The 16,929-nt window shown below is 39.9% G+C and overlaps 1 protein-coding gene across 1 annotated transcript; it reads left to right on the plus strand.

Annotated features, from left to right (window-relative positions):
• The first annotated feature begins 1,245 nt into the window (after nt 1-1,245).
• NRPA2 (nuclear RNA polymerase A2) lies at nt 1,246-16,380 on the plus strand. The gene is made up of 27 exons (XM_087519262.1): nt 1,246-1,611; nt 2,327-2,400; nt 2,575-2,694; nt 3,859-3,935; nt 4,352-4,415; nt 4,529-4,599; nt 5,515-5,592; nt 5,678-5,723; nt 6,532-6,712; nt 6,805-6,857; nt 6,936-7,012; nt 7,103-7,220; nt 7,773-7,857; nt 9,516-9,628; nt 9,965-10,092; nt 10,169-10,248; nt 10,418-10,659; nt 10,764-10,928; nt 11,012-11,176; nt 11,289-11,363; nt 12,381-12,484; nt 12,564-12,639; nt 13,488-13,610; nt 13,723-13,866; nt 14,272-14,484; nt 15,175-15,426; nt 15,554-16,380. Exons 1-27 carry the CDS (start codon nt 1,413-1,415, stop codon nt 15,992-15,994), a joined length of 3,564 nt encoding a protein of 1,187 aa, XP_087375388.1. The 5' UTR covers nt 1,246-1,412; the 3' UTR covers nt 15,995-16,380.
• The last annotated feature ends 549 nt before the right edge of the window (nt 16,381-16,929 follow it).

Raw genomic sequence — 16,929 nt, forward strand, 5'->3', positions numbered from 1 at the left:
CGGCTGCCCGTACCATTCTGTCGTGGATTCGTCAAGGAACCAACACGGAAAAACAAAGGAGCAATATGGAGAAAGTGAGTGTTCGCGCGACACTGCGGGTGGAGCTTTCCGCGGGTGGAATGCCAACTCCGTGACGAACCTATCTATGCGGCAGCGACTCCCCGGTGACGGGAAACGAGATCCCGTACCATTGCACCACGGATTCGCCATGAAACTGCCACCGGAGCACAAAGAAGAAATGGGGAAGCATCGAGGGGTTCACGGTTACCTTGCGCGGCTTCAAAGTTTCCCGGCGATGCAGCGGCTGCATGGACTCCCGACGACGGGAGCCGGCCTACGTGACACTTCTGACGCGGTTTCGCCGGAGAGTCGCCATGGAATCGCCTCTGCGTCGCCCCAACTGCCACAAAGATGGGAAAAATGAAGTAGAATGCGGGGTGGATGAGAAGTGAAGGCAACTGGATGATTAAAACATATTCGTGTTGAAATAACCGCGAGGTGGCGCATATGATTAAAACATATGCGCGGCTTCAAAGTTTCCCGGCAATGCAGCGGCTGCATGGACTCCCGATGACAGGAGCCGGCCTACGTGACACTTCTGACGCGGTTTCGCCGGAGAGTCGCCATGGAATCGCCTCTGCGTCGCCCCAACTGCCACAAAGATGGGGAAAATGAAGTAGAATGCGGGGTGGATGAGAAGTGAAGGCAATTGGATGATTAAAACATATTCGTGTTGAAATAACCGCGAGGTGGCGATCGTGCGAGCATGATGATGCGACGCTTAACTCAGGAAATAGTTGCAAGATTCGTGCACGCAAAATAAACGTAAATAACTGCGTTTGGACCAAATTTTTTGAGCATCGGTACAGACACAAGCGCTCATATACACGCGCATACACTCACCCCTATGAACGCACACACACACCCTACCCCTATGAGCACCTCCGAGAGATCATGCGCCTCTCGTCGACGGGAGCGTCTCCTCCCACTGAAAGCGTATCGCCGGAAATCCTAAAATAAATCCAGAAATAATGCGAGCATCAGGATTTGAACCCTGATGGGTTAGGGATACCACTGTACACCTAACCAACTCAACCACAAGTTGATTCGCGTTTGGACCAAATTGATAAGTGCCAAACGTGGGGCATTTATCATTTTGGATAAAAAAAAGCGGTGTGTGTTCTGCAGCTTAGATTAGATTGGGCCCGGTTTTATGAAAAACCAATACGCGCCGGTGGACTCGTGGGTCTTCTTCTCTGCAGCCTTAAACCCCCACGCGCCCGCCGCCTCCTCCCCTCTCCCCTCCCTCTCTAGGGTTTTACCCTTCCCGCCGAAAGCCGAACGCCGCCGCCACTCGTCGTAGCCCTACTTCTTCGTGCCATACCCCAGCGCACCGTATCCCTCCTACGGGCATGCAGACGGCGGCCGGGAAATCGTCCGCCGCCGCGGCGGCGGCGGCGGGTAAGGAGGAGGACTACGCGACGCTGCGGGAGCTGTACCGGCCGCACATCGAGTCGTTCGACTACTTCCTCGACGAGGGGCTCGACAAGATGCTCCTCTCCATCCGCCCCATGGAGATCACCGACCCCTCCTCCAACGCTACCCTCAGAAATATCCTTTGTGCTTCACTTCGTTTTGTTTTCACTCGCCCAGAAAAATGTTTATTTTACGGATTTATGCTTTGTTCGTCATTGCACTTGCTATGTTAGCTATAGGATTTTAGCAATCGCGACTTGGAGCAAGTAGTACCCGCTATCAGTGTCCAATTTCCCGTTGCTTGCCTGGTTAGCAGCTGTTGCAGGACACAGTCACTTTCATCTGTATTCAGAGCAGGAAGTGAACAAAAAGACATAGTGGTAGATTTTCTGGAGCACGACACCAGTATTTCTGGCCGCAGGCCCCCTTTTTTTATGTGGATTTGCATTTGTTACCCACCCCAGTGGACTGTAGCTAAGTTAATACTTCCTCCGTCCGAAAAAGTTTGTCCCAAGCTTGTTCCTCAAATGGATGTATCTCGCACTAACTTTGTGCTAGATACATCCATTTGAGGGACAAGTTTTTTCGGACGGAGGGAGCTTTAGGATAAGAACTCGGAGAGTCGTTCTAAATAGTACTTGGTGCCAACTCAGAACTACTAAAGTACACATTAAGCTTTCGTCTATTGCTTCTTTGGACGCGGATACTTAATTACCATGAAACCAATTAATTTCCAGTACAGTTTATAAGGCATGCTAAATTAATGGATACTTGGATATTACAGTGAATGATGCATAAAACAGCATGGTTAATGCTCTCCTTGTGTCTTCTCCTTAACAATTGTCTGTACTGTCCTTAGAGAAGGGTCATGTGCTCCCACCGATGAAGGATGGTCGGTTGGAACAACCGCTCTACCCGCAAGAGGTTTATATATTTCCTTTCCTCGCAATATTTTATCCATTTTTATCTTAAGCATTGACACATATGAATATATCATAGTCCGTACTGATTTGCTATGTTATTGGAGTTTACTTTGTAAATGTATACTGGTGTTTGTAGGTCTGACTCATTTTTCCCATTTTCATTTTGTCGGAGCAGTGCAGGCAAGGTAGAATTTCATATAGTGGCGAATTCAAAGTGGAGGCTGTCTTCCAATTTAATGATGGGGCGCCAATCAGACAAACCTTCAATTTTGGTCATTTGCCGATTATGTTGATGGTTGTTACCTATTCTTGACTACTCTTCTAATTTCACTTTTTGATTCATGTGCTGAAGTAATTTCTTTTGCTCTTGGTACTCCCTCCATTCCAATGAATAAAGCGCGCACACATTCTTAAATCAAACTTTGACCATAAATTAGACCAACAATATATATTTTGTGACTTGAAGATCATACCTTGAGAACTTCTTTCGAATATGAATTCAACGGTACAAATTTGGTCACATATAACCCACATCTGGCTGGTCTAATTTATGGTGAAAGTTCAATTTTGAAATGCATGCATGCCTTATTCATTGGAATGGAGGGAGTAGATGTTATGTTAGGAACCTATAATTTGCAAGTTTGAAAGACAAGTAACCCAAGTTGCTTTGGTACTTCGTCTATTGTACTGCGGTCAACATGTCAGTATGCATTGTGTGTCTTTTTGAGCTTGGCCTTCTATGGTCTACTTCGTCTATCGTACTGCGGTCAACATATCAGTGTGCATTGTGTGTCTTTTTGAGCTTGGCCTTCTATGATCCCACATATGGTCCCACATAAGTTCAACAGTTGCAAACCGAACTAGCAAGTCAGGAGTTCCTCCCAACATTTGGCCTTAAATACGCCTCAAAATAGCCATTACTATATTATAAGCTCAGTTGGTCGCAAGTGATTAAAATGTCCACGTTATGCCGTGAAGTTTGTTATGTTGTCTCATTTGAAGTAAGCTCTGATCATCCACGTGCCAGAACCTTGACTAGGTTTCGAGATGTTATGGCTTTCAACTATAGCCTACCCCTACTTGTTTGTGACTAAAAGGCTTTGTTGTTGTGGGTTCTTGTGACAACTGTTATGCATTTATCTTATTCTTCAGACAGATGAAAAATAGCATACTGTACAATAGTATAAAATTAGGAGTTATTTGTCTTACAACTGGTGTAATTACACCCACGTATCGTGCACAAATATCTAGTGTAAAGGGAGTATGTAGCTGTAGTTTGGGAGTGTATAAGGTTTATGTAGGTAGTATATATACTACTTCTTTATGCCAGTGTAAAGAACTGTTGTTGTTGCTTAATATCTTTTTAACTATTTATTTATGGGTGCTAAATTATTTTGTTTCAACCTCTGTGTGCATTCATTGATTCTTTTCCCTGAACTTTATGCTCTTGCTATTCCAGTCAAAACTTTGCCACCTAAGAGGCGCTGATCCACGTAAATTGATCTACCACGGTGAAGAGGCCACAGAAATGGGCGGGTGAGTTTGTTATGTACTTGCATGTTCATTTACTTTCCCCTTTCAGTTTACATTCTCTTTTCTGTGTTGTCAACTCCTTCCTCTACCTGTCATCTTTGGCTTGTTTGAAAATCAAATAATAAGATATTGTACGGACTGCATGCACTAGTGTGTTTTATACTTCTTCTCTGGGGCAGGCAACTGCACTACCAAATGGAACTCTTCAACTTTGTTGAAGTTGTGTTCTCATCTTTGCACCGTTCCAAGGCTTATAATTTTTTCTAATAGCATCGTACTTGTGGTAAATAAAAATGATTTCGGTATTTAGTACAGTGTCAAACTATTCATACTTCTTTGTTGGTCCTGAATTATGCTGTTCATATTGTTCCCTCTTTTTATTATTTCACTATTCTGATGCATGTTCTATTTTCTTTTAGGTACTTTATAAGTGGTGGCTTGGAGAGACTTATCCGAATTCTTATTTTACAGAAGCGTAATTATGTAAGGCAGGCACACCATTGCTTGGAGCTTTATATCAGTAGGCTACTATTTGTTAGATAAAAAAAAGTAGACAACATCATTTCTGATGAGGAATTTGCTATGTCAATTTTCAGCCTATGGGCATGGTCCGTGGTGCTTTTATTAAACGTGGTGCGGGATACACTGACAAAGCAGTGGTGATGAGGTATTGTCTGCTTGCTTCTTTAAGTTTCCAACTGCTTATATACTTTCTGCTTATACTAGATGGTCACGGCAGACTAACTTTAAAGCATTAAAATACAAATAAGCTGTCCATTACTACAATATAACTGTATATTGCACACAGAACTGGATAATGATTGGAAACAGCTTGACATCTCTTATATCTGGATCACATTATAGTTTGGGAGTCCATCACTGCACTGGAAAGAAATAGGGGTGATGTTATCAACTTGAGACCATGGTATCTTCGGTTGTTTGCCACTTAATGGGAAATGGACATGATTTCTGCCTGATATTTTCTTCAAAATCTACCTTTTTGTGTCCAGACCAGCTGGATGCAAAACCTGCACCCTGTTCTTTTTTGAGATGCTTTATACTTTATAACTTTAAAGTTTCAAGCTGTCATTTGAATTAGGGATTATAGGATGAGCATCACCTTAAGCTGACATGTGGCAGCAGAAATGTATGGATTCACTGTGAGATACCACTATACAATAACTTTGTTCATAGTTTCCACCATTGAGATGGTATGGTTTAGAACTCGGAAAGTTTGCTGGAAAGTTGTCACCAAGTTTTGTTTCAGCGTCTCTTGTACACAAGCACTAGTAAGCGCTAATGGGATGGTGGGGACAAAATACTGGACAGGGCCTTGGTTTTACTGACTTAAAGTCCCTCCACCTTCTCTTACATATCTTTGTTTTTCTAAAACCTCGTTTTAACCAGGGTTGGGCACTTCTTAAAAAAATTGGACACTGAAGAGATAAAAAGATCTTTTGTCTGGTTTTCTGTATATTAAGCAGGAACCTCGGATGGATGAGGTGTCTATATTAAGCATCAAGTTTCTTCTGTATGCTTTTACTGTGTTACTTGATATTGCCATTTATTTTCCCTCCAACAGATGTGTTCATCACGACCAGTCCAGTGTGACTGTAAAGTTGTATTACCTACAAAATGGAAGTGCAAGGCTAGGGTTTTGGTAAGTTTGTGTTGGTACATAGCGAGTCGAAGAGGAGGAAGGTTTTTCCCCCAAATTGACCTTTTTGAATTTGTGGTCAAAATAGGTTTGCAGGCAGAGAAATTCTCCTTCCAGTTGGGATTGTTCTCAAGGTAGAATACTATCATCATTTGCTGATGCTTACCATTTCATAACTAGAATTATAATCCATCAACGTTCATTTTGTGTACAGTGCCATGGTTTATGTGAGTAAAAACAACATCTGTTTACTTTCATCTCCATTTCTTCATCGTAGATCCCCGGGACAGGCATTGTATTACGTTGAGGGCCTCTTTGATTCGCAGGATTCTAGAAACACGGAAATAGAAAAAACATATGATTGGAATGGCGTGGTCATCTCAATCCTACAGGATTTTGGGTTGTTTGATTGCATCATAGTTAAAACAAAGGATTCTTTCGAAGAGGTTTGAGTGGGTACTATAGAAATCCTATGGGAAGTAGTACAAAGAAATCCTTAGGAAAAACTCCTATAGGATTCAATCCTATGAATCAAACAACCAACATAGGAAAAATTCCTAAGGATTCTAATCCTCCAAAATTCCTATGAAAATCCTTTCAATCAAAGGAGTCCTGAAAGTACTTAGAATGTTGGACATTTGCTGTGTTCCAGTTTGTTAAGCTGTGTTCTATTAATGATTCTTAACATCATGAACTAATTCTATGCTGTAAAGTCACTATTCAGCTTATTTTAATAGTTCCATCCTCATCTTTTGCAAAGCTAAGTATCCTTTGGTTTAAATAGGTACTGTGCCCCTTTTGTATTAGTATTTAGCTTTTTACTGGGTTATCAAATGATCATGCTTTTATCTTATAGATAATATATCCAGGGTACGTTCTCAGTATCCTTACCATTGGTTCCAAGTACACTGCCTTTACTGGATTTTGGATCTACCAATGCAGGCCCTTATTGATACAAGTGACCGGGAAATATTTGCAAGCCTGACATGCTGCTACAGTGATAAACGTGAAAGAGGAAAGGGAGTTGTCAGCACTCAGCTAATTGGTGAAAGGACACAAATAATTCTTGACGAAGTCAGAGCTCTGTCCCTTTTCACGCGCACGCAATGCTTAGTGCATATTGGTACTTTTTGGTAGTTTGATATATTTATTTTGCATTATAGTATCTTCAAGCCCTCTTATTTGTTGACATCGTTAATGATCTCTCAAATGCAGGCAAGTACTTTCGGTCTGCAATGGAAGGTTTTGAAAAAGATGATTATGAAACCGTGAGTGTTTTCTTTGTTTTTGTTTGCATGTGTTAATATTTGGATCTTTCTTCACTTTGGCCATTCCACACTGTTTAGGTTGCTGAGGCGGTTATCAAGGACTATATTCTCGTGCACCTGCAAAATGACAACCACGCAAAGTTTAATCTTTTAATGTGAGTTAATTTTTTTGTTACCATATCATGAAATTTCTGTCCTTTCGATTACTTTTAACCACGTGTGTTTCTTTCTTTTTCTTGCATTAGATTTATGCTGCAGAAACTTTATGCTCTTGTTGATCAAACTACGTCACCTGATAATCCTGACGCACTTCAATTCCAAGAAGCACTCTTGCCTGGGCACCTGATCACAGTTTTTCTTAAGGTTACGGAGCTTCCCTTGTTTATTTCTTTTGGAAAAGCGGTTCTATAGAACTACTCCCTCCGTCCCATAATATAAGAGCCTTTCGGACACTACACTAGTGTAAAAAACGCTCTTATATTATGGGACAGAGGGAGTATAACAGTGCACCGTTACGATGTTCTAAATTCCTATTTTATTCTTCTTCGTCACTCCACATTTGCAATGGTATTTTATTTGTCTACCGTGATGTTGAGTTTATTTCAACATCGCTCCTTATATAAATACAATATTGAGAAAATAGACTGGAATTTTTTTCTCAGAAGGTGCAAACAAGCATATTTTGCACATCCTTCATTAAGAGGAGGAGCAAAACCATATTTACCAGAGTTTAGAGGTCCATACTTGCGTCTCACATGCCCATAACAACACTTTTATACAACACAAACGTGTTACGCATGATTTATGTTGTTGTTTTGGTGTGTCTTATGTTGATGTTAGTGCCATTAATTCCTTGGGGCAATTTTTGATTCTTCTATCTCCCATATTTCTTGAAGTTTTCTTTTATATCTGCAGGATAGGATTCAAGATTGGTTGCAAAAGTCTAAGCGTTTAATTATGGAAGAGATTACGAAGAATAAAAGCTTTCAACTCAATAACTGTATGTTTATTCTACTCAAGTTTTATACCAAAAAGCATTAGTTTATGTGTATATGCCTGCAATTTTTTTCCACATGAGGATCTAATTGCTGATCGTATTGTTCCATAACACTTGGATCTGTGTAGAAGTGTACCATAGTTATTTTGATCTCTTGGAATATCAAGATCCTGTCGTGATAATATATAGGTTGATATATGAAACATTTTTTGAATTATAAATTTATTTTATTTACTGGTTACAATATGAAGCATGTGTTGTGTGCACTTAATTTAGTTTGGTTCATTTCCGAGATTCTTCTTTCGGTTCTTTTTCAGAGGAGTACAATGAATTTTCTACTGATGCATTAATGATCATGCAATAACAAGCACACCTTGCCTGACACACTCGCCCAACTAGCTCTCTTAAGGGAAGTGTGATCTGCTGCAAGTATCCTAATTCTCTGGAGTTGTGCTCTGAGGTGAAACCACACAATTCATTGACCAATATCTAGAATAATGTTTAACCGGACCACGAAAATAACCATTTCAGAGGGCTGGGATAGCAACTGGAATTTGCACTCACAGCTATAAATAATACTCCCTCCATTAAAGAATATAAGGTGTATCAATTTTTGTGCAAGTCAAACATTTGTATGTTTGACAAAGATTAGAGAATAAAACATCGACATCTGCAACTAATAGATAAACTACGAAGATACTTTACATGATGGATCAAATGATATAAATTTGGTATTGTAGATATTGATATATTTTTCTAGAAACTTGGTCAAACATGCACATGTTTGACTTTTGAAAAAACTAATTACACCTTATATGTTGGAATGGAGGGTGTGTTGCATATCCTTGAATTGTTTAAGTATATTCAGTTCAAGATCTCATGGTGATGCTTGCTTGAACTCTGTAATGAGGATCTCTAGTTAGCTTCAAGTTATTGAGAGATAATCTAATACTATTTCTCGTGAGTATATAAAATGCCATGGAGATAACTTCAGGGTAACACAAGCATGTGAATTCTGTCTTCACTCTTTTATCCCTTCTGTTGAAATATGATTGGTATGGAGAAGAGAATCTTCCTTTTAGTCAATTGGTAGCTGCTTTATAGACCAAATCGACAATTTTATCATGTACCTTTTCAGTGGTATCGAGAAGTCCTATTTTGGAAGGCCGGGGAATCTGGATGTGAGTGTAGGCGGGGCATTTTTTAATTAGGACAGATCGCAATTTATAAATCACTAATGCATGCACTAAAATTGTGAAATGGCCCCAGCTTATAAAATATTGTTAAGGATGTGTGCCGACATGGTGATGTACTTTGGATTTGGATCCTAGGGCTTAAAGGAGATGAACACTGTTGTATGTTTTGGTTATTCTGACCAGTTAGATAATACCACAAGCCAGACAAGCTGAACACCGAATAATGAAGTAGCATGATTGCACTCAGCAAACAAAAAACTAGCTCAATAAAGCAGTCTAAATTGGCCAGATTTGGGTCAATTGGTGTTCATTTCTCTAGTATATTTACATTTACTCACCATTTAATGGCCCTTTTGCACCAGTTTTTAGGTTGAGATGTGGTTGTTGGATTTTGTTAGCTGAGTTATTTTTTCAGTACATTGGCATGTTTTATGTTTCACTAATCGTATGTGTTGATTTGTGCAGCACTGGAGATTAGGAAATTTCTTAGTAAATATACAACATCTGTAGGCAGAGCTATTGAGACCTTGATAAAGGTTGGCAGAGCGAATTCACAATCAATGTTGGATCTTCCACAGGTGTGCCCCTTGGGATGCCTACTTCTTTGCTTAAAAAGAAAACGCAGCGCCTACTTCATTTACTTCATTTATTATAGGACACATAATAGTTTTAGCTTGTAAGACATCATTTCCCTGGAATTTTATTGACGCAATTGATTCCTTTTCTTCTGATTATGAGAAAGACGGTACTTGACAAAGATTATGAATTCTGATCCATTTTTCTGTTGGAATTTTGATGTCAATGCTGACGGCATCGATCTTTTCCAAGCCGCTTCTGTTCTTATGTTGTCAGTGTTTATATGTTTATTCCATGCCACTTTGAGAAATAATATGCATTTCTTTGTTAAATTTCAGAGAGAAGGGATGACCATTCAAGCTGAGCGACTCAACTTTCATCGCTATATCTCACATTTTCGTTCTGTTCATAGGGGTTCTTCTTTTGCTAAAATGCGTACAACAACTGTTAGAAAGTTACTTCCAGAGTATGTGATCCTCACGCGTTATTATATTATTGTTTTCTTGCATCCAACATTGCTTGTTCTGAGAATTTCTATGTAGGTCCTGGGGTTTCCTGTGTCCAGTTCATACACCGGATGGAGAGCCTTGTGGCTTACTGAACCATATGACTTCCATATGCCGTAAGATATTCACAAGTTGTCATTCTTTTGGATTGAATTTTGCATCTTCTCTGTTGTCTTTGCCAACATGATGCATGCGTGTGCAAAGCTTCTTGGGATTGGGAGTAGTGCTGCTAAGAATGTCAGCGTATTATACTTTTTACCATTAGTTAATCGTTGGTACTTCCAGGTATTTCATCCTGCTACAACTCAGAAGGGGCAATTAAAGATTTTCAGAAAATAAAGGATAAGCTTTTAGTTGAATTGGTTCGTGGTGGAATGATCCCGTTGTTGCCGAAGATGGAGCATACTGGTCCCCCGGAGATCCTACATGTCCATTTGGATGGATGCATTGTCGGTTCTATTGCTTCTGCTAAGATTGAGGAAGTAGTTAACTATCTTCGAAGATTAAAGCTACTGGCACACCCAGCGGTTTGTTCTCTTACATATTTGTAGTTTTTTTGTTTTTTCATGTGAGTGACATATTTTGTTGTAAAGCACTAACTCAGAGGATCATGTTCCAAATTCTGCATTAGACTCCGGAGGATTTAGAAGTGGGCTATGTTCCCTTAAGTCTTGGTGGGGCTTATCCTGGGCTCTATCTTTTTACAAGTCCTGCAAGATTTGTTCGACCAGTGAAAAATCTGGTTAGCCTACCTGATGGAGAGCCACGTATTGAGCTTATTGGACCATTTGAACAGGTCTCCTTTGATCAATTCTTTCAATCTCATATCAGTTCACTTGCCACTAATATTATGAGAACTGATTTTTAATTGTATTTTAGGCATTTATGGAGATACGATGTCCTGATGGTGGGGACGGTGGGAGAAAAAAGGAGTTTCCTGCGACACATGAAGAAATTCACCCTACTGCCATTCTCAGTGTAGTTGCAAATCTGACTCCTTGGTCTGATCACAACCAAAGTCCTCGGAACATGTACCAATGCCAGGTCAATAGTCTTATATTGCCTATGTGATGATCAATTGATCATGCATAATGATTAAATAAGGGCGAGGCTCTTCTCTTTTGGACTGACTAATCCTCCTGCCTATTCTCTGTAGATGGCAAAGCAAACTATGGGTTTTTGTGGCCAAGCTTTAAAATATCGTACAGATGTCAAGGCATTCCATCTACAGGTTTGTTTTGCCTGTTTCATATTCAAATGACCAGTGCATTCATGAGTTGTCTTTGTTTAAATTTTATACATGTATTATACTTGCTTAATCAGCTTTATATGTTTCTTAAGGAATTGATAATTTGAACTGCCTATGAGCATACATCTAAAGCCTGGGTTTTGTGAATTTGTAGCAGACAGTTATCAGATGTCACTAGGTAGAGCTATAATTTGGCTGTTTATTACTCTAGTGCATAACGTAATATTTGGTCATGTATCCGCACCAACTGTATCTCATCCAGGCCCCAGCAGAATTTGGTGATCCAGTGCCTTTCTAAAGCCTTCAATAGTTTTCTTAAAATATACTCCCTCTGTTCCCAAATATTTGTCTTTCTAGAGATTTCAACAAATGACTACATATGAAGCAAAGTTGGTTGCGAGATCTTATGGGTTTCACCTCTAGCCTACCCCAACTTGTTTGGGACTAAAGGCTTTGTTGTTGTTGTTGTACTACATATGAAGCAAAATGAGTGAATCTACACTCTAAAATATGTCTACATACATCCGTATATTGTTACCATTTGAAATGTCTAGAAAGACAAATATTTGGGAACGGAGGAAGTATGAAATAGTTGGTAAAAGTAGGTAGAGTAAAAATCACTCAGACTTCGGAGCTCCTCAAGTGGCTCGTTGTTCAAATACAGAATTAAGTTTTGTCGGGATTTCTTGAGACCAAGTTGAAGGGTTAATATTTTCCATGGATGACAGAAGGTTCATCTCTTTGTGATTGAGAATTTGCCATGAAAGAGCTAAAAAAGGAAAATTAAGCATGAACACACACAGCCTTCACGCGCCGCTCTACCAATATGATGTCATCTATCTATCTCTATTATTACAATAGGATAGATTTCCGAGTAACTCTATTAATTTTTCTCTTGCTTACACTTCGTCTGCTCCCCTGCCCCTTCCCTGCATACACAATTAACACCACTTGTTGTAAACTATTGTCTCCTTATAAACCATCTTTCTTGGCTTGCAGACTCCTCAGTCACCAATTGTTCGAACAGCTACATATAAAAAATATCATATGGATGAATTTCCATCAGGAACAAATGCCATTGTTGCGGTGCTATCATATACAGGGTAAGCCTTCTATCATGCTACGGCAGTATGATTATTTGTGAAAATTTTCTGGACATGATAAATTGTTCTTGTAATCTAGTTATGACATGGAGGATGCCATGATTTTAAATAAATCAGCCGTTGACCGTGGGATGTTCCGTGGAGATATCTTCCAGGTAATTATGGCCTGTGAGGCTGTGAGCTGTTCTTTTATCTACAAGAACTTCACTAGTCATGCATAAATTCGTGCTGTCTAGTTTAGAACCTTTTCTTTCATACAATATCTATGGAGTCTCAAAGCATGCTTTATAGAGCCTAAACAGCTGTAGGCAGTTTTTGCTTTCCCCACCTTTCGCAATGTATGGGATGTAGTCTTTTTTTTTCTATGACCAGTCAATGGTTCTCTCTGGCAACATATGAGTAGTCCACTAACAAAGTCTACTTTAGTTGTGCCGCTATATACATAAGAAAAATTCTGATTTTCTCTGTGGAATGTTTGTCTGGCTCCCTTCTATAATTACAACCTCAGATTCGTCATGTGTTTGAAGAATCACAAACGATCAGTTTGCTGTGAATAGTAGCGTTTGTCCTTTGGTTTTCCTTTTTTCTCTGGTAATTTATCAGATTTGTCTCCTTTGAAGTAACATAGAATGAACTCCAAATTTTAGACATCATACAGTAAACTCTGAAGAAAGTGGAACAAAATTACCACTCTCATTTCATCTTCTAGACTCTGAAAAACTAGAACATAAGTGCTGTACTCTTATTCCACCTTATTTTCAGTGTGAAACGTGTAGAACTTGAAATTGTACATGTTGTATACACCTTATTTTCACTAAGAACAATTGTAGTTTTCTTAGCATACACAGTGTATCTTGTTGTATATTTATATTTAGATGAGCTACATTGAGATTATTTAATGCTATTTTAATTGCATATACAAATAGATCGTAGGAGAATTCGAAAGTATGAGCCTTGACTTCTCAAAATTTTGTAAGTACTTTTCTGCGAACTCTTCCTGCAGACAGAGTGCATTGACTTGTCAGCAAAAAGGACAGAAAATGTCCCAGAAATCTTTGCCAAAAGCCCTCTTTCGAGGGACACGAACAATGTAATTGATTCAGATGGCCTTCCTCGGGTTGGAGAGGTAATGATCTATTTGTATGAATTAAGTCTTTCCCGTTTCAAGAGGAAGGAGAAGTGGTCAAGTTTCTTCTTATGGTATTGTCCTTACTCTGAGATGTATTTTCTGTGAACAGACAGTAGTTCCATATGAGCAGTACTACAGTATCTATAATACACTCACCGGTGCAATAAGGCCAGTCAGACTAAAGGGGACAGAGCCAGCAGTTATTGACTATGTTGCTCTCAACGGAACAAATTCAAAAGGTTCCCTGCAGAAGGTGAGTGCACCTCCACCTCAAGTTAAAAAAGCTGTTGCTTAAATTATTTCTAGGATTAGATTTTGTAAACCAATGGATTTCTCAAACGCTTGTATGACAGTGGCACTTTGTGTATGCTTAAATGCTACAAGAGGAAAAACTCTTAATTTCTCCAGACCACTTAAAACCTATGACTTCTTATGAACCAATGAACTTCAGTACTCCCTCTGATCCAAAACAAGCGTCGCAGTTTTGAACTAAGGTTAGTTCAACCTTAGTTCAAAATTGCGACACTTATTATGGATCGGAGGGAGTAGTATTTTGTACATTGAATTTCTCAAATGCTTACATGAAAATAGTTTCTGAGAAGTGTTCAGAGTTGTTTTTTCTTATCTCGCGTGCTTTTCTCCTTTATGTGTTTATCAGGTAAATATTCGTCTGCGTCGCAAGAGGAATCCTATAATTGGTGACAAGTTCAGCAGTAGACATGGGCAAAAGGGAGTTTGTTCACAGTTGTGGCCTGACATTGATATGCCGTTCTCTGCAAATACCGGCATGAGACCAGATCTCATCATTAATCCTCATGCTTTTCCTTCAAGAATGACAATTGCAATGCTTATAGAGTCCATAGCAGCAAAGGTGATATTTGCTTTGTGTTCTTAGATTGAGATAACCCAATATCGTATTGCATGTTTAAATAAATAACAACTGGGTTAATCCATAGGGAAAATGAATTGCTAAAATCAAGTAGAACTGATGCCACGTAAGCTTTGCTTTTCATATCTAAATTATTCCCCTCCTGATACGCACAAAACTATAGAATGAGTTTGGTGTATTGATGTACCTTCTATAATGATAATGCTTGGCATGTTTGGTGCTTTGAATTATTATGTATCCCTGCAGGCCTTGTGTTTTATCACTTTGTGGCAACTTTAGCTTTTCATCTATTTGGAGTTCCCTAAAGAAGAGTAATGCTTCTGTGCCACCAAACTCGAAATTGCATCAATGCAGAAATAACCGTATTAATATTTGGGGTGATGGGTTGTTTCTAATCAGGCCCTTGTTTTGTTGTGAAAATGCCCCTACTTACTTTGACACATTGAAACACTTCGAAATAAATTTCGTCGTTGCCAGTAAGAAAATTCACATGTCCTACAAAATCGTTGTTCTGATTTCTGATAGATTATTAAGAGAAGTACATATCTGATGCTGGGATTACTTTTTGTCTAAGAATAAACTTCGTATAATGATGGATAACATGTTAGCTTGACTATTTTAGTAGAGAATGCGTCTTTGCACCTTCAGTGACTGACATTTGTCTCTCCATAGGCTGGAAGTGCACATGGGAAGTTCATTGATGCCACACCTTTTGCAAGCTCAGTCAAAGAGGACGGTGAAAATCGTTGTAAATATGATTCTATTGTGGATGAACTAGGTCCCATGCTAGCATCTTATGGATTTAATCATCATGGAACCGAGGTCCTGTACAGTGGGCTTTTTGGCACCGAGCTTCAATTTGAGATTTTCATTGGACCTGTTTACTACCAACGCCTTCGTCATATGGTCTCAGACAAATTTCAGGTGTGCAACTGTTTTATACTGAAAATAACACATGGTTCTCAAGCATAACCTGACAAGTGTTTACCTTCATAACGGTTTCGTTGCCATTCCTTTTGTAGACTGTCACTGACGTGCTATTTTTTTGTAGGTTCGCACCACAGGTCGTATAGACCAAGTAACGAAACAGCCAATAGGAGGAAGGAAACACGGCGGAGGGATTCGGTTCGGTGAGATGGAGCGTGACGCGCTCCTTGCTCACGGCGCTTCATATCTCTTGCACGACAGGCTCCATACCTGCTCGGACTATCACGTGGCGGACGTGTGCTCCCTTTGCGGGAGTCTCCTGTCGGCGACGGTAATAAATTCGGACACGCAGAAGAAATCCAAGCGCCACATGCTGGGCCTCAACACGGTGAGGCCCGCGAAGAACTTTGCGTGCCAGGCCTGCCAGACAAACAAAGGGATGGAGACGGTGGCGATGCCGTACGTCTTCAGGTATCTGGCGGCCGAGCTGGCGGCTATGAACATAAAGTTGGATCTACGGCTCAGCAACAGGAGAGAAGCTCCTCCGAGCAACGAATCTTGCTAGCAGGAACAAGGAAAGGAGAAGCATATGCATCTAGCCGTGGCGTGGCGCGGTGCAGAATATTCTGCTTAGTTAAGCGGAAAAACAGTATCTATGTCGTCCCATTTTTGGATCTTGTTTAGAGGGGCAGATTTTGCGTGTTGTATTGTTGTATAAAAAAACATCCAATGGATAGTTTGAAGTATACATTCTTTGCTTTGTAGTACTCCGTATCTGACATAGTCAGTTGTTACTCAGTATCAAAACAGAACCAGCAGCACTATTCGGGCACATATGAAAAGGGCGAAGAAGTACAAGGGTGATTTCGAGTTGCATTGTATTCATTCCGTAACTAAAGTGGCAGATTTTTTGAATTTATATATATGTTCCGCTTGGATCTCACTGTGACAGACAGGATGGCCTGGTCGTGCTGCTGCCTTGTTCCTGGTGTTCTAGGAGTCCTGGTCCTGGAGGTTTCAAAGTCGCATTGGACCTCCGGTTCCGGTAGTGTGTCCGTACAAATTTTTCTTGGTAGAACTTCACCAGGCAATTCGTACTCCTCCATCCGAAAATACTTGTCATCAAAATGAATAAAAAAAGAAGTTGCTTAGAGACAAGCAAATGTTCAATGACAAAATTATCATATAGGAAAGTGTTATTGGGGCCTAAAACCAATACTCTGCAGCATTTTTGGTATTCCCTTGGGCTGGGTTTAGAAGGCATAGTTTGTTGTCCTTTTTTTCAAGCACACACAAGAGAATTGCGTGTTTTTTATATTAAGGAGAGGGAAAACAGTTACAAGATGTTACAGCAGCGCTGACGAAACAGCACAATCCACGGATAGAAACTATTAAACGCTAAGTCACTCCTCTCGATAGCCCACGTAGCTTGGCTCTAATCCACATTTGAAATTCCTCTTGGACACGCCGAATTACCACATGAGGCATGGTAGCAACTTT

Source organism: Triticum urartu, chromosome 1A (assembly GCF_056163025.1).
Source record: "Triticum urartu cultivar PI428250 chromosome 1A, HENAU_Tu73, whole genome shotgun sequence".
Classification (NCBI taxonomy): Eukaryota; Viridiplantae; Streptophyta; class Magnoliopsida; order Poales; family Poaceae; genus Triticum; species Triticum urartu.